This window comes from Argiope bruennichi, chromosome 3, assembly GCF_947563725.1.
Source record: "Argiope bruennichi chromosome 3, qqArgBrue1.1, whole genome shotgun sequence".
In the NCBI taxonomy this organism is placed as follows: Eukaryota; Metazoa; Arthropoda; class Arachnida; order Araneae; family Araneidae; genus Argiope; species Argiope bruennichi.
Genome location: NC_079153.1, coordinates 28,036,421 through 28,058,049, shown reverse-complemented (window position 1 = coordinate 28,058,049; position 21,629 = coordinate 28,036,421). Strand labels below are relative to the sequence as shown.

The window sequence follows — 21,629 nt, the reverse complement described above, 5'->3', positions numbered from 1 at the left end:
AAAATGGTCAGGAAGATTTTGATTGTTTTTCATTTTTCGAAAAGTAATAATAATAATAAAAAGAATTGCTGATGAAAACAATATGCATTTAAAATATTTCATTTATGTGGATGATTTCAGGCAGATATCTAAAACTCTCAAAGTTATTTAAAATAAAAGAAATTTCCAAACATTAAATGAAATTATCATTTAATTATACATTAAAACATTCTAAATGCATATTTGGGTCACGAATTATAATTAAAATACAATTTTTTTAAAATTACAAACAAACAATTCATTGAAAACATTTTTTTAAGTTTAATAAAGGACGCTGATTGTGAGAACAATATTGATATTATTTTGTTTAAAAAGGATATTTGTTGGAAGATAAATTTTATTTTGAAGATATTGATATAATTTCTAATAATTATTTCAGCTTTAAAAATTACGCTTTCTTTATAATTGAAATAGTTGACTACTAGTTGGTTCGCTTGGATTAATTGTTTCTGAAAATTTCAGTTAATATTTTGCATAGATCTGAATGGCTTCCACAGTAAAATATTTTTTAATTTTTAGTATTGATAGATATATAATTCGATTTATTTAAAAGCCTTATGCCATTGTGCTATGTATTTGCCTATTTTCTGTCTATATCTTTATACATTTTATTTAATTGCATCACAGGAAAGAGCACTTAAAAAATGGCTCACTTTAAGAAAAACGTTCACCATTACTTGATTATAAACTTAATTATAAGTGCAACAAAAATTAAAATTTAATTGAAAGTATTCTTTATACTAAAATTTACACAATATGGAAAAATAAATAGAATCTTAATTTTTTGATCATCAATACTTAAAAAAATAAAGCTAAGATGAAATATTAGTAACAAAAATGAAAGCGATTTAAGTTTCATTTGAATTATAAAATACATTAGTATAAAATAAGCTTAAAATAATTTTTTTTTTGAAAAATCGATTAAAAATGTTTTAAAATACGGCTAAAAATGGTATTATTGAAAAGTTAGGTTTCTTTCTTTCTTTCTTTTTTTTTTTTTTTTTTTTTTAAATTTACGATGATACAAAAATTACTTTTGTGCTGTATTAATTCCGGAAATTACCGAATTAAACACAAAAAAAAGCACTAATATTTGACAAAATTTTAATTTACTAAAATTAGTTAGCGTAGCTTAGTATGAAGCTGATTCAGATGATTTAAGAAGAAAAAATATATTTTAATTTTCGGTATCATATATAATTAATGTAATATTTATGCTTTCATTTGTTTGCAAAGATCGTGCACTTGAATTCATTCAAATTAAGATCTAATAGCATTTAAATTTCTGAGCATTATTCTTAAAATTTTTTTTTTCATGCTTTGTATTTCATCCATAGATCTATATGAACGAACTTTTTCACAGTTGGCTCACTGACTCAAAAATTAATAGCTCTGTAAAACTTTGTATTAAAATTTTAAATTCTATGAAGTTTGTAATTTTTATTATTTAATTTAAAATTTATTTTAAATTTAAATTATTTTACATGTGAGATACTGGAAGCTGCATTTTTGAAGTCAATCTGTAATTAAATATTTTAGTTCCTAATATTATCGCAATTTTTCGAATTGTTTGTCACTCAAAAAATGCCTATTTACATATTATATGAAAACGAATAAAGAAAATCTAATTTTGAAATATGTGTAGGAGAAAGAAGAGTTCCAAGACATGTATTATTTAAGTACCCATACAGAATTTAATTCGATACGGATTAGGAATATTATAAAACGGACCATTATTGTAATATCTTAACGTAATAAAATTTGTTGATACATTAGAAATGTAAAGTTAAACATATAAAAAAATTTCAATATTCATTAGCTTAGGGTAAAGAAGTTAGAATCTTGCCAGCTTATTTAATATCATCTTCAATCAACATTTCATTTTTTTAAAAATTATTTTTCCCTATATGACGTGAAAAAATAATAGATGTGAACTAATAACGGCAGCATGATATGAAAAATAAAAAAACCTGCAGGTGTGAATTATCATTCTTTTTTATTTCAATTATTGATATTGAAAATTTTAAATTACAGTAATAATAAGAAACAATTTTTTAAACTCTGGAATTTTTATAAATGAATGGGAATATTAAATTTCAGGATAAACTGCATACATTTAAAATACTCAAAAATTAACTAATTTAAACTTAAAACTAAAAAAAAAAAATGATAAAAAGAAAGAAAGAAAAATTTCCTCACAAAAAAGAAGCAAAATACCATTACATTAACATGGGCTAATTTTTTTGCTTTCAGAATTATTAAAAAAAATTGTGCATTAAACATGGACTTCTAAGAACAAAGTGCTTTTTTTTAAAGACCTTGATCTGGAAATTGCCGTGCCCGAAGCCCCGTTTCGCGTTTTTTATTTTTATTTCTTTTTATTCTTATTCATCTTCAAAAACCTGTTTGTCTCTGCGTGTAGAAAAGAAAAGTTATTTGTCCAGATGATAGTCGTCCCGTTCGAAGAATTTATTTCGAATCAATGCAGCAGAATTCACAAGTTGAAGAAATTTTGGTAAATTTTCCCTTATTTTCTCAAAAGCTTTTGTAGTCGTCGCCGATTATCTCTCCCTTCCCTCTCGCCTTTTTTAATTTGGAGCCGTGGTAACGGCTGACAGTTACTCCTACTCCCTCCTCTCCCCTCCCTGCTTATATGGTTTATTCCATTTCAGCAAGCGTCGATCCGGGAGCTACTTCTGACGTCACTACCTAATCTAATGGGAGGCTGCAAACAAGGCAACTTCAAAATTCCTTTCGTGCCTTAAGTCTTATTATAAAATTATAAATGTTAGGATAATATTTCAAATATTGCTTGATACTCTTGTTTTACTGCTTTTGATCAATTCATCGATTGTCTGCGCCATTGCTTGAGTAACAAACTGTAAGATGCTTCATGAAACGATATCAGCCTGTGTATTCTCTTAATATCTTCTTCTTAACATTAGGTAAGTGCTTTATTTTATATTATATTCTGAATTTTTCTAATAAAATGCCAAATTCAGTGGTATAATTTTTGAAATTGTATACTTGGTGTTAATAAATCCAGTGATATTCATGGCGACCCCTCCCCCCGCATTCCTGTTTATATGGCAACTATCAATAAACGTTTTTGTAGTATGGCAACTGTCGCAATCCTGATTGTGTATCGGTGACTTGCCTGCCTTTCACACCAGTAAGGTTTTTCACATGTTTATGCTGTTAATTTAATAATTATTATATTTTATTTTATTTTTCTAATTTGCTCTGTCTTCGATCTTTTCGCTTAATTTGTCTGACGCAGCGCCATCTTGTGTGTCTTAATTTTAATGTGTATTGAACGGTTTGAGCTACATGTACCTAAATAAAAATCTGTCATATTTGCCCTAAATATTAGATAAGATTTTGTATTGACGATCTGGAAGGTTGTTATAATTTTTTAAAGTTATTATTTCTTTAAGGTAGCAAATAATTAACTTGCAATGCATCGAATGCATACAAGTTCATATAGTGACAAAAATGTAATTGAAATTATTTTTTCATGTGCAACCAGACAAACGTATGGATTTTCTGGTATTCTTAACTAGCGTTTGAATAAAAACGATTGTTTCGTTTATTAAATTTTTTTATAATTAACTAAAATATATTTGCAGAATTTGTATTTAAGTGGAACTACTTTTTTGTTCAATTTGATTTGCTTGTATATAATTATTTGATGTAATTACGACAATTAAACTAAAATCATTCATAATTTTTCAAAATAATATCAAATGCATTTGTATAAAATATTGCTGTTAAATATTCAACAATCAAATCTTCTGCCACCTGTGAAGGAAATAAATTTCATAAATAATGGATTATATGCAGGAAAATCTTGCTTATTATTTTTCATGATCATTAATAAATGTCCTAAAATTAGAAAAGTTAAAATTGTTTTCTTTATAACAAAATTTAGCTTTACAAATTTAAATATTCTGCTTAAGTTTGAAGCAATTTTTAAAAAATAAAGAGTAGATTTGAGTTTTTGGACTATTATTTTTGCATCATTTAATGATCATTGCAAAATTTATAATACTGAATTTTAAATTTTCTTGACTATGTGTATTCAGTTTTTTCCTTGTAAATTTGAGCGTTTGATTCAGATTTTCAGTATGCCTAATATAGAACTATTCAGAATCCATGTGCTTTAATTGGCATGCATTATGTACTAATTTTGTTGGTTACTAAAGCCTATTTTATGAAAAATATTTTTCTTTCTGTAGATTAAAAACAGTTTAAAGACCTGTTATTAAAGATTTAAGTTTCCTTGCAGTAATTACAAGTATAATAATATCATATATTTATATAAGAGTAAATGTTCTGAATTGTTAACACTAAATTAAAAGTTTATTATATATATATATTGTGTGTGGTAAAGTTTATATGTTTGTTTTCCTTGAGAGATTTTCTAGTTGCTTTTAAATGTAAAATTATAAAAAGGAATATAAAATTTGGAACAATTTAATTGCATTGTAAAATGCTAACTTTTGTAAGTATAAGAGTATTCTTTAGAATAGTGTAATTGTTAATTTGAAATAGGCATATTTCTTTAATTAAGCCTCTAAATTTCCTTGCCCATAATTTTTTTTATTATTATTTTCACTTTATTGAATTATACATGTTGTAATTAGTATTTATCAATATTGAATTATTATTTAGATATGTGCATAAGGAATGATAATGCTTAGAGGATATATATATTCCATATTTGTATAAAAAAATCCTCCATACTTATATATATTACTTTCATTGCTGAAATTCATCTTATAAAAATGAAATGGGCAAACCTTTGTGTTAATATAAACTAAGTATCTAAGTATTTAAATTGTGCTCATTTTAATTTATGTTTTTATAGAACTTAAATGAATCGGAAAAATTTAAACTTGTGACAGCTCATATTTTAGATTTATATTAATAATTTTAATAGAAATTTATGCTTTATTGTATTTACATAAATTTAAATAGAAATTTAATCTACAATGTGAATGAATTAAGTGATCCAGAGTGCACATTAACTTGTCTTATTAAATTTTTTTTTTTTTTTTTTTAGGTTTTATCTGCCTTGAAATTTTGGCCCATTTGTCATTTTGACAAATCAGGAGAGCAGATTATCAACTTACATTAAAAAAAAAAAGCCTTATGTAATATCATCTGATTTAATTCCTTTGCTTTTGAAATAAGGTTAGTTTTCTGTTGTAGCACATCTAAGTATGTTCTTAACAAAGCTTCCATATTTATTATTTTTTTTCCCTTCTTATCAGAAATTGAAATACACATATGAATTTTTTCAAGTAAAATAACTGCGTTTGCTTGTTATGCAAAAATCTTCAGAAAATCAAATATACACTGTTTTTATTATAAAGTGATTCAGTATACTCATTTTTCTTTGTTGTAACTTACCTTTTATAAATTTTGTTTAAGTTTTTTATTTTTACTTTTTATACTTTAATTGTTGCTGAATGTTATTATTACTGTTCTAAATTTTAGTTATTATTTGTTTTATTGTTAATTATGGCATCAACAACCAATGTGAATGCTCCTGGCACAAAGCCTTGTAATATATGTGAGCATTGTAGAAAGTATTATTTGACCCTGAAGCCACATGAGTTATATGCCCAATGTGTTGAGCGTCCTTTTTTGTGCACATACTGTAACAGGACATTCACTCGTAAGGACAAACTTGCTGACCATATAAAATCTCATACAGGAGAACGACCTCATGTATGCACTCATTGTGGGAAAAGTTTCACACGAAAGGATAAACTTACTGTTCATATCCGCATTCATACTGGAGAAAGACCCTATGTGTGCCCACAGTGTGGGAAAGGATTTGCCCGTAAAGAAAAACTAGGAGCCCATATGTGTATTCATACAGGTCAACATCCTTATCATTGCCCTCACTGTGGCAAAGGCTTTGCTTGGAGAGATAAACTTGTGAATCATATTCGTATTCATACTGGCGAAAGGCCGTTTGTCTGTAAGCACTGTGGTAAAGGGTTTGCGCAGAATGATAAGCTAACTACTCACATACGTATTCATACAGGAGAACGGCCTTTCGTTTGCAAGCATTGTGGTAAAGCATTTGCTCGAAATGACAAGTTAACTGTTCATGTTCGCATACATACTGGCGAACGTCCGTTTGTATGCAAACATTGTGGCAAGGCTTTTGCAAGAAAAGATAAGTTAACTGCTCATATTCGAATGCATACCGGTGAACGTCCTTTTGTTTGTAATCATTGTGGTAAAGCCTTTGATCTGAAAGGTAAACTGAATGCCCACATGAACATTCATACGGGTAAACATCCATTTGTGTGCAATCATTGTGGCATAGGGTTTGATCGTAAAGAGAAACTAAATTCTCATCTTTTGTTACATTTAGGAAGTAATCCCTGTGATTCATTAATTGTTAATCCTCTTATGACTAAAACCTTGTGAAATGCATCGGTTGTCTATATATTTGCATTTTAAAAATACCTCTGTGTAGCTTTGTCTGTTTATCTTTTGATATTTTATTTATTTTTAGTTTGTTCTGTGGTTGAGAACTGTTGTTAAAATTTAAATGCTTTTTGCATTTTGCCATGTTTTTCTTATACCTGTGATCTAAATAGATTCGTTTTGGTTGGTAGTTAGTTACTTTTTATGTAAGCTGCTTCATGAAGTTTATCTGTAAGCAAAATGTACATATTTATTAAGATCAAAATCTGACTCTTGCATTTTTATGTAGATAAATGCAATAAAAGTTCCAAGAATTTTGAAATGTGCTGTTTATTTTCTAATTAATAACACAAACAACTTTAAGGGGTTGCATTTCATTTCATCTTCTCTTTCTAAAGATAAATGCAATATTATATATTCGCGTTATAAGATGTAGGTATTACACTTCAGCGATTTTAAAACAACAAACATGCTTTCGGGTGAATCAAAAAAAGAATTTTTAGTTAATGGTTTGAAAAAAAAAATTATGTATTTGAATATGATTCATTAAAAGTTTGTAATAAGAGCACCAACCAAACCGTTTCTTTAATTATATTGTATTTTAGACGGTACTAAATTACAGTATTGATCATTTTTTAGTATGTACTCAACCACAGGCATTCTTTTAGTACTATTTAGGCAGAGAACACAAATTAATTGTTTTTATAATATTTCAATTTCATTAATTTTTCCTTTCAGGATTTCCAAATTGTCAGGATCATTTAACCAGAAACACTGAAGTAAGACCATTTCTTTTTCTTAAAAATAAATGTTTGGTTGCTCTTTATGGGGGGAAAAAATTCTGTGGTTTTTATTAATCAAATAGTTTTAGGTAAAAAATTGCATACATTTAAAAATTAACCATTTCACATTTTTGATTTTCCATACACAAATCCCAAATTAATGACTATTTTATGAGCAAGATAAAAGTTAATTTGTAATGATTGCAAATTTATTATAAAGAATAATTTTTATATATTGAATAAATTTTCTAAATGGTTATTTTTTTTAAATATGTAACTGGTGTTTGTAAAGTTAAATTCTATGTTATGTTTTAATATTTAGCTATTTGAAATGAAATATATTATAATTAATGGTTGCATATATCAAAAGAAAGAGAAGATCCATCATACACATATATTTATAAATTTGGTTATCAGCAGGTCTTTCATGAAACTTATTTGATTAAAAATTATAAATGTATTGGTAATTCATGAAATTAGCCTTTCTTTTTTAAAGTATGTGCAAGTTTGTAATGATTTTAAATTTCTGAAATTTTTATCTTATATTAAAGTTTTTATAATTCTTTTTTTAAAGATAACCTTTTATGTTGAGATTCTTATCTTTTAATTTTATTTGAAAAAAATCTGAAATATTTCAGAAATTTAAATTTTTCTTTCAATCCTCTCTGTATGTATTTAACCATGTTTTAATTTTCCCATTTTAAAATTTTAAACAGATCTGCAAAATATATTTTTTTAAACTGTATGCTGATAAAATGTTGAAACTTTAATAATTTCTAAACTGAAATTTGTTGATAATTTTAATTTCGGATGTCAGTGTGTAAAATTTCTTTCTTCTGTTTGATTATTAACAAATGGAACAAAATTTGAAGGCGTAAATTTTATTCCTATTAGAGAAATATTTAGCTATTAATATGATCTATTTATGCAGGAAATGCATACAATCGTTCACAGAGGGCTATGCTTAGAAAAAATATATACGCATATAAAATTGGCTGGCTCAAAAAAATATATATATAGTTAATTTTAGTGCAATTTTATTTTATTTTTTTTTTAACATGCAGGAAAAAATATGCAGGATGCCTTTCTCCAAAAGTAAAAGTTTTGTTTAGAAGTTTGGCAATTATATAAAAACACTTTGGCTTATATGGAAGTTGATTATACATTTCATTTTTAAACTTAAGTTTTTATATAGTTTTTATGATACAAAACTGACCATTAGTAAAATATTTTTCTTCTATTTATCAATGTACTTAGAAAATGTCTCGTTTCTATCTACAAAATTTGCAGTGATATTTTTATTTTTAAATATAGAGAGTGTTATCATAAAGTTAGATAGAAAATTTTAAAATTGCTAATATATTCAATGCAAAAAAAAAAAAAAAAAAAAAAAAATCCCTGCCGCATGTAATTATTTATCTAGTAATGCATCATTCAATGATGATTTTTTTTAAATCACTCATACTGCTGCTTATTTTGATATGTTGACAGTTGTAACTTTAATTTAAATGAATTTATTTTATACTTTCTTTATTACATATGATTTGAAAATTTTTAAAGAATTTTAATCCCATTCCAAATATATATATATATATATTCACTGTTACATATGTTATATAAAACCTAAAAGTGATTTATTTGAATTATAATGAATGTCTTGAAATGCTAATGATTTATATTATATGAGGTAACATATTTAGAAGAATAAAAATTTCTGAGATATTAATTTTGTACAAGTTTTACTAAAAACCCTTCAAATTAAATATTTTTTAAATTTAAAAAATGTTGATAAATTCATAACTATTTTCTCATTCCACCTTTTTAATTGCTCATTGTAATAATGAATTGGTTTTTTAATATTTGCAAATTTGTTAGATAGTTGTGTAAATCTTTATATTTTCATTGATGAATGTAAGATTTTACTAACTTTATAATGGGGACCATATAAAATTTGAAATTATCTTTATGATTATCAATCTCCATAGAAACCAATATGTATTCATACTATTGCCTAATTTATTTAAGGAAATTTTGTAATTCGAAATAAAAGTTGAATTGAAATATAAAAAGACATAATTCACTTTTTTTAGACACTCATGATATATTATCATTGTTTTTTCTTTTTTTTTTTTGGGAGGGGGAGGGGATTTTTTTTTTTCCTTAATAGGAAAGGTAATTTAAATATGCTCAAAATATTTATTCTTATTACAATTTTTTAATATCTTTTACCATGCCTAATTTTGATTCTTTCATGGTAGATGCAATAATAATGCATTAGAAATTACTTTAAATCTTTTAGATAAATCTTTTAAAAATCCTCCATACGATCAAGTGAACAAAATTCCACACAGTGCTAATTTGCTTATTAATTCAACGATGGGTATACTATAGCCTGAAAGTTATGTAAAGCATGTCTAGATTTTATCCGCCTCATTGCAAATTGTAAATTAATTATATAAGAATAATTAGCTCATTCTTATTCATATTTAATTATTAAGAATTTTTTAATGTAATATATATATTTTAACTTTTATAATGAATTGTATTGAATCATCAAAAAAAAATTTATTTATGGGTCCTCGGCTAGAACAATATACTACATAGGGGTATGCATTTTCTGCAACAAATATCAAACAAAAAGTTATGTTGTGTGTATTCTTCTCATTAGGGTTTGCTTAGTGTCATATTTTCAAAACATTTATTGTATTAATGTTATAATCTGACGTTTTCAAGGAATCTAATTAATTTTTTTTTTTTTTTTTTCCTTCTAAATACATAATGTACACAGAATAAAATTTTATTAAAATTTTTTTATTAATCTAATATTTAAATTTTTTTTGAAATTCATTTTAATATGAGAAATAACAAAGTAATGGAATTGAGCTTTATATATGTGCAGTGGTAGAATATAAAGAAATATAAATAACCTGGACAGCATTAGAAATATTTAATACAAATGGATAAATAATATTTAAATGCTGGTAATTATCTTAAATGCATATCTGAAAGTGAAAATAAATTGTGGAAATAGAAGTTAATTTTTTGGCACTATTAAAAATTAGAGATTAAATTAGTTAAATAATTAATGTTAATTAATTAGGCATTGTAAAAAAAGAATCCTTGGTTTGAAAATGCTTTTAAGAAGGCAGTCATGCTGATAAATATTTTTAAAAATTTCATTTACATAAGCTTTTTATATTTTAAAAAAATATAAAAAAAGATCAAATAAATTAGAATAAATTACTAATTTTATTATAAATGTTATATTAATATGAGAAGTTACATTGGACGATGTAGAATGTGTAATTTGATATTATTTATTGTTTGGTTTGAGATCATATCTTGGATTGATAAACAATAAGCATATTTGAAATTAGTATTCAAAAATTAATTTAAATAAAAAATTATTGCTTTTTATTTAACCAATTTTTATAAAGTTAAGTTTTTATATATTCATTAGAAAAGCTACAAGTCTACAGTCTTTACAATTAGGAGTAATTTATATTTGTGACTAAACATCTTTATTATTTAAGAATTTTTAGTATCCAGAAATACTCTGTTAATAAACATCTTAATAGATATTAATCTTTATTATCTTTAAATCTAGTTTGATTTGAATTATGAAATTTAAGTTTTCATGGTATTTCAACCTATAAATAAATGTAATCTTTAAATCCTTAAATGTATCTAATAATATTTTGTATTTAATCCAAATTTCTTTTTGAATTTTTTTTTTTTTTATTTAAAATAGTTATCTGGAACTGAAAATTCTTCTATTCATTTGTCATCTATAGTTAGCATTGTAAATAGAGTTTATTGTTTGATTAGTGTCTTCAAAAACATAAAATCCAGAAATTTCCAAACATAACTGATTAAATATCAAAATATAGTAATAAATTAATTCTATAACTGTTTACTTGGTATAATAAGAAATGCAGTTCTTATACTATAAATATTGCAATTAAACTTCCCAATTAATGGGAAATTGAGAGTGAATTTCAGTTTAGAGCATTCTTTTTTTTCTGGTATTGATTTCAGATTCAGCACAAATAACTAATAAAGCAGCAACTAGATCAAACACATTTTTGGAAAGAGTATTTTCTTTGCAGAATAAGATCAATCTTTTTGCGTCTTAGTATTTAAGTATTTTAACAAACTATAGAGGCATTTAATTGGATAAGATAGTTAATAATCTTTGTCACCATTTGAACTCTCTATTTCTGGAAGAAATAATCTTCTGATATTTAGGTAAAGATCTGAACATCAAACCTATTAAACTTCCTGGAAATAAAATTTTAAATTGCTATTAAATCCCAGACTTCTAAAAGTAATTAATCTAATTGAATGATACATTCTATTTTGGATGTTTATCATTATTCAATCTGTATTAAGTAAGCAGATAAAAGTTAATTTATATTCAAATGTTTTTAATTGTTCTTTAATGTAATTAGCAGGTTTGAAGTTAATAAATTCTCTAATTTCGATTCAAAAAACAGTAAAATCATTTATACAAAGGAATTAATGAAGTATATTTTGATAGCTTATTTAAATGAGTTATTTACTGGAGACTGTTTAATAAATATTACTGTAATTGTATTAACTGTACATTTATCATCCAATATTAGAAAGGGGAAAAAAGACCATCTTTGCCATTCTTTTCAAAATTTAAAATATTTTGCATTCTTCCTGCTTTACTTTGTTTTCCAAATTCATTTTCACCCTCCTTTCATCACATAGGTTACTTAAATAATAGAATAAATTTATTAAATAAAATAATGAAAAGGTAGGAATTTAAGAATAATTATGATTGCTAATGAAAGATTTAACAGTATTAAAAAGAATATAAAAAATGTTCTATAGCAATTTTATTTAATATTTTTTTAATTTTTAATAAAATAAAATTAGAAACATTTTGATCATTTAGTATAGAATTTGATTGACTTTTTTCTTTCAAATTCAGTAATGTTAATTATCATATTAAGGGAAGGTTCAGTATTGTTGTTATATTCATTTTGAGGCAGAAGTGTGATTTACAATCAATTTTCCATCTTTTTATAATTTTTTTAGGGAAGTATGTGAATTGAGAAATTATAAAAGGGTATAATGTAAAAAATAAGTGATAAAGTGTGATATTAAAAGTATTAAAGTGATAAAATCTTTTAAAATATATTATAAATTCTCCCTTTTTATCCTGCCTTATGTTAAGAGTATTTCTTACTTTCATAAATCATCTGCTTTTTCTGGTATCTAAAAATGCCCCTCCCCCCCTTTTTTATGACTTCTTAATATTGATGCTTATATGAAACATACTTACATTTAAAAATAGTAGAAATATCAGGAAAAATTCATACAAAAGGTTAAGACCACTGAATTGCAGATTGCCAATAAAATTTTGAATGTAAGATAGATTTTTTTAAAGACTATTATAGACTTGTAAAAGTCATTTTGAAATTAAACTTCTTTGTAGAAATATCATAGCTAAATTTTAATTTCATATAGGATTTTCTCTTATTTTCAGAGTTTATTCCAATAAGCACCAACAGAAAATTTTATGCAGAACAAATGAACTTGCTGTAACTCATTAGTGCTAAAGGTAATGATGCCATAATTGTCAGATTGTTAAGGAAAAGTTAGAACAAGATTTTCTTTCGTATTCATGGCAATATAATGGAAATTGCAGTTGATGTGATAATTGTATTATAAATAGTTGCCAATAATTGTAACCTTAATTGCAATTAATAATGTAACATTTTAATATATTGTACTTGCTATGTTAATGCTGTTATGTATTAGAATTTCCATTTAGCTTCATAGATATTCTTTTAATCTCTCTGTAATGAATTTCAATAGCAAATTATAAAGGTAGTTCTAAATTTTTCTGCTTACTTGCATATCTCCCACATTTCCTAACTAAGTTTTGTAACTTTTCCCCTTAAACAATGGCTGTTGTACCAGCTTTAAATATTGCTGCACAGCCTCCCCATTTATCTGAGCAGTGCAGGATTTACTTTATGGGTATGAAGGCTCACCAACTGTATTCACAAAACAATGCACAAGCTATTTTTTCTTGTAATTATTGTAATAAGACATTTCCCCATCAAGATATGTTGAAGGAACACATAAAATTCCACAATGAAAGTCCGCATGTTTGCAGTCACTGCAATAAAGGATTTAATCGAAAAGATAAGTTGAATGCACACATTTTAATACATACTGGCGAACGCCCTCATTCCTGCACACAGTGTCCTAAAACTTTTGCTCGTAAAGATAAATTAAGTGCTCATATGTGCACACATACAGGAGAGCATCCTTTCACATGTCAGCATTGCGGTAAAGGATTTGCTTGGAAGGACAAGCTTATCAAACATATAAGAGTGCATACTGGAGAAAAGCCTTATGCCTGTAGCTATTGTGGCAAGGCTTTTGCTCAAAATGATAAACTTGTCACCCATTTAAGAATCCATACCGGGGAAAGACCATTTGTTTGTAAGCATTGTGGGAAAGGATTTGCCCGGAATGATAAATTGACCACCCATATTCGGTTGCACACAGGTGAAAGACCTTTTGTTTGTCAGACATGTGGAAAAGGATTTATCCAAAAAGATAAACTAACTACTCACATGTTTACCCATACAGGTAATTATCCTTATACTTGTGTCCACTGTCACAAAGGGTTTGTTTGGAAAGATAAATTAATTAACCATGTCCGTACTCATACAGGTGAAAAACCTTTTATTTGCAAGGAATGTGGTAAAGGTTTTGCCCAAAATGATAAATTAGTAACTCACACTCGAATTCATACTGGTGAACGTCCTTTCAAATGTAAATATTGTGGCAAAGGTTTTGCCCAAAAAGATAAACTAACTGTACACACTCGTATCCATACCGGAGAACGACCTTATGTTTGCAAAATGTGTGGAAAGGGCTTTACACAAAAAGATAAACTAACTACACATATTCGAATTCATACTGGTGAGTGCCCGTTTGTATGCCAGCATTGTGGAAAAGCTTTTCCTAAAAAGGATAAGTTGACTGTTCACACAAGATCTCATACTGGGGAACGACCTTATGTGTGTAAACACTGTGGAAAAGCTTTTGCTCGAAATGATAAGTTGACAGCTCATGTTCGCACACACACAGGTGAAAGACCCTATCCTTGTATTCAATGTGGCAAAGCTTTTGCTACTAAGGGCAAACTTAATGTGCACCTTAAAACCCATGCTGGTAAACTACCTTTTAAATGTACGCACTGTGGCCTTGCTTTTGATTCTAAAGATAAACTAAATTCTCACATTGTAATTCATGATGTTAAGTATCCTTTTATTTGTAATCACTGTGGCGCTGGGTTTCCTTGCAAAGATAAATTAAGTACCCACTTGTTAATTCATATTACTGAGAGCACTCATGCTGCTCTGATTGTACATTCACTGCTTGGGAAGTCTATGTAGAGTTTCTTTATAGTGTGTTTTTCCATTCCATTCTTGAAATTTTCTTTATTTTAAACTATTTTATAGATGTATGGGTTTTTTTTATAAGCTCATTTGCCCAACGTTTCTTTCTATTATGTATCAATGATGTTTTCAGAAAAGAAAAGTTGGATGCAAAATTTTATTGTTCTTCAGAGCTTATGTGTCAAAAATTGTTGATTTCATTTTCATGTAGATGTCTTCAATAAAGGCTTGTTTAACACTAAATTGTGTTTTTATACTTGTGTATCACACATTCCATCTGTGTAATCTAACACAAGACATTTTTATTTTTTAAAACACTTTAAAGTATGTTTGAACATTTGTATCATCTAATAATAGTAAAAATAAATGCACTTATATTATATGAGGTGAACTCGTGATTCTTAAATAAGAAATGAATATCTTTCAAAAGGAAAGAGAATCGGAAAAAGAAATAATAAATGGTTGAGGAATTTTCTTTACCTCCCAAGCTTATTTTATGTGAGATGTTAAGAAAAAATATTTTTATTAATGTTACTAATAATTCTAAAGGATATTTCCTTTCAGAAATGAATTCATCAAGTGTGACTCATCTAAGTGTGTTGGAAATTTATGGAAGTGCAAATTAGATGAAAAGTCTTTTTTCCAATGAAAAAGGTAACAATTGCTCCTTTACTGACCACAAACTTTACCCATGAAATAGAGATATTTCCTGTTCCCCAATTGTTATTCTGCAATGAAGAAAAGCTTGTGAAATGTGTCGCATCTACTGTTGTACGAATATATAGTGAAGAATTTTCTGCATAACTTTGAGACTTAATTTGTAATTAAGTTATATGACAGAGTATGTTTTGATTAATGAACTAAGTGTTTATATGTGCCATTTTTTGTTTAATTTTGTTAATTGTTACGACTTATGTATTGAGCATTTTAGTAGAACTCAACTTTGACGATTTTTTTAAAATTAAGGTAACATTCTTTGTTAAGTTTGTATTTTAAATTGTGAAGTGACTTTTTTTATATTTAATTTTTGAACAGTGCATCTTATTTTTATTCTCAATGTTGAAGAATCCCTCCATCGGCGAAATGGCCGTGAACATGGCCAATATATCTGAGTTAGCAAGTCTTCACATTCCTACTACTCAGTCTCATGCAGACTGTGAACAATGTCGTGTGTACTTTGTAGACATAAAGACTCATCAGCTGTATACACAGCCACCACAAGAGCAAAGATTTGCGTGTAATCAATGTGATAAAAGTTTTACACGTAAAGACAAACTTGGCAACCACTTAAGGATGCACTCTGGTGAGTGCCCTCATGTCTGTAGCCACTGTAACAAAGCCTTTGCCCGTAAAGATCAGCTCAATGCACATATTCGCATACACACAGGTGAACGTCCTTATGTTTGTAATTTGTGTAGTAAGGGTTATACAAGAAAAGACAAGCTTGGGGCTCATATGTATGTGCATACAGGTTTGCACCCTTACCATTGTCAACATTGTGGAAAAGGGTTTGCCTGGAAAGATAAACTTACAAACCATATTAGGATACACACAGGCGAGCGTCCATTTGTATGTAAATATTGTCCCAAAACCTTTGCCCAGAATGATAAATTGACAACTCATATACGAATTCACACAGGTGAGCGACCCTATGTTTGTAAACATTGTGGCAAAGCTTTTGCCCGCAAAGACAAATTGGGTGCTCATCTGTGTATTCATACGGGAGAACATCCATATAATTGTCAGCATTGTGGGAAAGGCTTTGCATGGAAGGACAAGTTAACCAACCATATACGCATACATACGGGCGAGCGTCCATTCGTATGCAAACATTGTGCTAAAGCGTTTGCACAGAAAGACAAATTGACTGTCCACGTGCGCATTCACACGGGAGAGAGGCCTTTTGTTTGCAAACACTGTGGCAAAGCTTTTGCTCGAAACGATAAGCTAACAGCCCACGTGCGTATGCATACAGGTGAGAGGCCGTACGTGTGCACCACTTGTGGCAAGGCTTTTGCAATGAAAAATAAACTAAACACTCACATGCGAATTCATACGGGAAAGCATCCATATACATGTAATCAGTGTGGTAAAGGGTTCAATAGGAAAGATAAACTTAATGCTCATTTGCTAATTCATCTTGGGGGGAGCTCTTGTGCAGCAGCTTTCGTTGCAAAACCACTTCTTGCTAAGATGCCAGACCTCACATTACCAGGACCACCAACAATGATCCCTCAGCCGGTATCAGTACCAGTTCCAGTACCCGTTACAATGCCAGTACCAGTTACAATGCCAGATACAAAACCAATGATAGCTGTTACCGCTCCCCAACAGTAATTACTAAAAATAATTCAACTACTTTAACTTGTCAGTGGTTTTAATTCCTAAAAGTGGAGGGATGACTCCTCCTCTGGTATTCCTACTGACTCAATATTAACTGATACTCTCTAAGACCTAGGTATGCATTTTGAGGAAAGAGTGGTTGGTGGAATTTGAATGGAAATTCAAAATTAACACATCTGCATTCTAAAAACCCTCTTTTATATTTTCAGTCCAGAGGTTGAGGTGCCTCATTGCAGCTAGATTGATTATACTCTGTTGCTTATATTTATAAATGACTTAGAAGTGCCTCTTTTGTTGAACATAAACTACAAGAGGCTGAATTGTATGAAGCTGTTACTATTTTTAAAAAATCAAATGTTTTAATTCTTTGAAATATTTTGTCTTAAACTTTAAAAGCAGATTGTTCTTTTTCCTAAATTTTGGTGAAAGAGTTTTGATCTTTTATATATTTGCCATTGTTAAGTAGTAGGCAAATCATGTTCATTTTCTTTGTTTTGTTTTTTTAACAAAAGAGGCCCTTTCCATTGTTATGAGGTAAAGTGGAATTTTAAAAATATGATGTGTAAATTGCAAGATTGTTCAATTTGTCAGTTTTAAAAATCAAATTATACTTATTTTTATTGCGTATTTTTTCCCTTCAAGTGTAATATTAATAGATCACATGAAAACATTGCTTATAGCTTCAACGAAAGAATTTGAAATAAATTAGATAATTGATACATTAGGTTTTTAATTTGTTATATAAATTTACTTATCTTAATCTTGTGCTGTTATTTCTAGTTACAGTTAAAATTTGTTTGCTTGTACACTACTGAACTGTGCTGCAAGCTGTATGTGTCTGTAAAAAAAAATAAATGACTAAATCAAAAAAAGCCTGATCGTTTTCTTTCTTCATTTTATTGAAATCTGATTGGGAAAAATAATACTTTATTAAAAGTTTCTCTGAGCAAGCTGGGATATAAAATTTATATGCCAGTGCTGCAATTCCTTAAAGATAAAAATATTTGGCCATTCAGAAAACACCTTTTAAATGGATTCTTAAAATTTATTTTTTACAGATAAATTTTCATGAACTACATTTTTTTTCGCACGTTGCATTTGCTTCTTTTAATAAAAGCTTGGCTTTTTTTTCTCACAACTCTTTTGCTCTTTTTAAATTTGGAGAAATTCTCAGTTCTAGCTTTAAACTAATTACTTTTCTATATTAAGGACAAAATATATAGAAAATATTATTTCTATATATGTGTAAATTTTTCAAAGCAAATTTTATTAACAATTTAACCTTGGTATTTCTAATAGTTTTATGCTCTTGAACTTTTAACTTGGCAAACTGTCTCAGACTTTTCTTTTTAAGTACTTTCTTGTGGACTTTTAAATGGTCCTTTTATTATTCAATACTTTTTGTTCTTCAACTCAGTACTTCAACTTCTGACATTTTTCATCCCTTCTATTTTCAGAAAAATGTCTCATTTCCTCATTTCTGATTGATTGTGAATCTTGGAGCAGCAGGTTGCTAACAGAAAAATCTTTCATCTTGAAGGTAATACTTTAAATCAGGAGAAAAAAAAAAGCATTAAAGACTAGGTTAAATTCAAAAGAATACAAGACTTGATTATAAAAAAACTAATTACAGTTTTCAGTTTATCTTTAGAAAAAAAAAAAAAAATCAAACTTCTAATTGACAATGGAAGAATAAGATTCTTCTGTGAAAATTTCCAATTGAAGAACTGCTTAATAATGGCCAATGTTGTGAATTTAAATATACCATCTTGCCAACCTCACAATATATGCCAGCACTGTCATATTTATTTTGTTGATGTGAAACCGGAACATTACAATGTCAATAATCATAATCCAGAAGTTAAAAGTCTATTTCCTTGCACATACTGTCAAAAAAGTTTTACTCGAAAAGATAAATTGAATGATCACATAAAGATACATACTGGGGAAAGTCCACATATTTGTACTTATTGTGGTAAAAATTTCACTCGGAAAGATAAATTAACTGCTCATATTCGTATACATACAGGAGAATGTCCTTATGTTTGCACACAATGTGGGAAGGGATTTACCCGAAAAGATAAGTTGGTAGCTCATACATATATTCATACTGGTTTGCATCCATTTACTTGCCCACACTGTAGTAAAGGATTTGCTTGGAAGGACAAACTGACAAACCACATAAGAACCCACACTGGAGAACGTCCCTTTGTTTGCAAGCATTGTGGTAAGGCATTTGCTCAGAATGATAAATTAACTGTACATATTAGAATTCATACAGGTGAAAGACCTTATGTTTGCAAGCATTGTGGTAAAGCATTTGCTCGTAATGATAAACTGACTGCTCATGTGCGTATACATACAGGAGAATGTCCATTTGTATGTAAAACTTGTGGCAAAGCTTTCGCTAGAAATGATAAGCTAACATCCCATTCCTATACTCATACTGGAAAATATCCTTATAACTGTCCTCACTGTGGTAAGGGTTTTGTATGGAAAGATAAACTCACTAATCATGTGCGGGTACATACTGGTGAACGTCCATTCGTTTGTAAGCACTGTGGTAAGGCATATGCACAAAAAGATAAACTCACAGTTCACATTCGAAGTCATACTGGAGAAAGACCATTTGTTTGCAAACACTGTGGGAAAGCATTTGCACGTAATGACAAACTCACCGCTCATATTCGTATTCACACTGGAGAGCGTCCATATATTTGCAGCCACTGCTCAAAAGCATTCACTACTAAAGGCAAATTAAATATTCATATGAGAACTCATGAAGGAAAGTTACCCTATGTCTGCACACAGTGTGGTAAGAATTTTAATAGTAAAGAGAAGTTAAGTGCTCATCTATTGATTCATCTTGGAAGTGCAAGTTGTGCTTCATTGATCGTTCAACCATTAATGGGGAAAAATATGGCTGTTTAAAGTAGTCTGCTAGTGTGTATTGAAGTCAACTGCTGTAAAAATTTCCACATTGCATTAAGAAACCTTAATTTTTTTAGAGTGAAAAGATACAAATTTTTCTTCTTGGGACCTATTTCATGTGTGTTATAATATGTAAATCGGAAATGTACTTAAAGCACTTGCATTGAATAAATACTGTAAATAAGTGAATATTTTCTTTAGTGAGACGAACATTTTCTGATTCTCTCTTTCCTTCTGAAATATTTGGTTATTAATTAGCCTGCGACTTATTGAATTAAATAGATTGATTTGATTTAAAAAAATAAACAAGGTAGATATTAAATAGCTAGAACATATTATCTTTGTCGTGAACTGAAGAAGGATGAATATTGCAGACATCCAAACAAATAAAAAAAAAAAGATATTAGTTATTAAATTTTGAAACTTAAAGAATTTAAAAGGAGTTTTAAATTAATTTGTTTGAAATATTTCATTCTGTTTTTAAATTTTAAAATTGTAGAATATTTGTGAAATATTAAGATAAAGAATTCATATTGTGATGTAATCAAAATTTCTTGCATTGTTAAGGAATATATTAACTGATTTGTAAATATGATTTAAAAGGAACAAATAAAATAATTCATTAGAAATTATTTTCTATTACAGTAATAAACTTTGACTCTTTTTAATTATGATTGTTAGTTATTTAAAAATATATATGTAGTTTATTAGGCACACTTGGTATATCAGTTGATTTAAAAATGACATGAATCATTACAGTTGTATATTTAAAATGATAGCATTAATTTAAAAATATATATACTTTTACATGTGTTATAAATTTCAACACGTAGTTTTAGTATTCATTAAAAATCTAATCAAAATTTGTGTCAATAATTTAAATTATAAAGTTGATTTTAAAAAATTGATTTTTTTTTAAAATTATGAAAATATTTAATGTTGTGCTCAACTTGATAAAAACATGAGCAGAATAATAATTTATAACAATAACTTCTTATTTAATTTTACTAATTAGAAGAAAAGAATGTTTCAGTGAATAGTATTGATTCCACAACCAGGAAAGCATGAATGTGACTAATATAAATGGAATTGTGAATTGAAAGTGGAAAAAAGAATTAGAGTTTACACAATGAATTTAAAGAAATAAAATTGAAGGGTTTATTGACAAATTTGGAATAAATATAATTTGCAAAAAAGGTAATTTTTTTTTTCTTTTACATAGTACATAAAATTATAAATCCCAGTGAATTAAAAGAACATTGATTGTTCATATCCTACATTTCAATTTAATTTTTTCTCCTGTAAGCAAGCATTTGAAATAAATAACAGGTGATTTTTATGTACTAAAAATATTTTTTTTGTTGTTGTTGTGTTTAAAATTCCAATACACTTAACATGTTATCTGTTAAGTGAAAATCTGGACTCTTAAATATACTATTACTATTATGTAACTTGAAAATGAATTAATATAATTCATTACTGGTATTCATAAGAAAACTGAAGCAAGTTTAATTTCATATTTTAGCATTCATAATTTTGAAGATATTCTTAATGTGTTTTGCATAGTATTCAAATTTCATTTTCAGAACATCTATATAAACAATTTTTTTTAGAAACATTATTATAACATTTT

At 27.6% G+C, this 21,629-nt stretch overlaps 2 protein-coding genes across 2 annotated transcripts; both read left to right on the top strand.

Moving 5' to 3' along the window:
• The first annotated feature begins 2,471 nt into the window (after nt 1-2,471).
• LOC129962794 (zinc finger protein 721-like) lies at nt 2,472-20,420 on the top strand. Its single transcript, XM_056076789.1, has 9 exons — nt 2,472-2,554; nt 2,712-2,984; nt 5,105-5,235; nt 7,228-7,268; nt 12,790-14,715; nt 15,287-15,320; nt 15,734-17,055; nt 17,275-17,287; nt 18,656-20,420. The coding sequence occupies exons 5-9, from the start codon at nt 13,211-13,213 to the stop codon at nt 19,994-19,996; spliced, it is 4,215 nt and encodes a 1,404-aa protein (XP_055932764.1). The 5' UTR covers nt 2,472-2,554; nt 2,712-2,984; nt 5,105-5,235; nt 7,228-7,268; nt 12,790-13,210; the 3' UTR covers nt 19,997-20,420.
• Nucleotides 5,242-6,809, top strand: LOC129964140 (gastrula zinc finger protein XlCGF8.2DB-like). The gene has a single exon (XM_056078834.1). The coding sequence runs from the start codon at nt 5,566-5,568 to the stop codon at nt 6,487-6,489; it is 924 nt and encodes a 307-aa protein (XP_055934809.1). The 5' UTR covers nt 5,242-5,565; the 3' UTR covers nt 6,490-6,809.
• Nucleotides 20,421-21,629: the final 1,209 nt, after the last annotated feature.

What these genes read in the sequence shown, in the direction of transcription:
- LOC129962794 (XM_056076789.1), top strand. Translation starts at nt 13,211, where the DNA reads ATGGCTGTTGTACCAGCTTTAAATATTGCTGCACAGCCTCCCCATTTA. An exon ending in TCACTGCTTGGGAAGTCTAT is followed by an intron (nt 14,716 to 15,286) that starts GTAGAGTTTCTT and finishes ATTTCCTTTCAG; the next exon opens with AAATGAATTCATCAAGTGTG. An exon ending in AGTGTGACTCATCTAAGTGT is followed by an intron (nt 15,321 to 15,733) that starts GTTGGAAATTTA and finishes GTGAAGTGACTT; the next exon opens with TTTTTATATTTAATTTTTGA.
- LOC129964140 (XM_056078834.1), top strand. Translation starts at nt 5,566, where the DNA reads ATGGCATCAACAACCAATGTGAATGCTCCTGGCACAAAGCCTTGTAAT.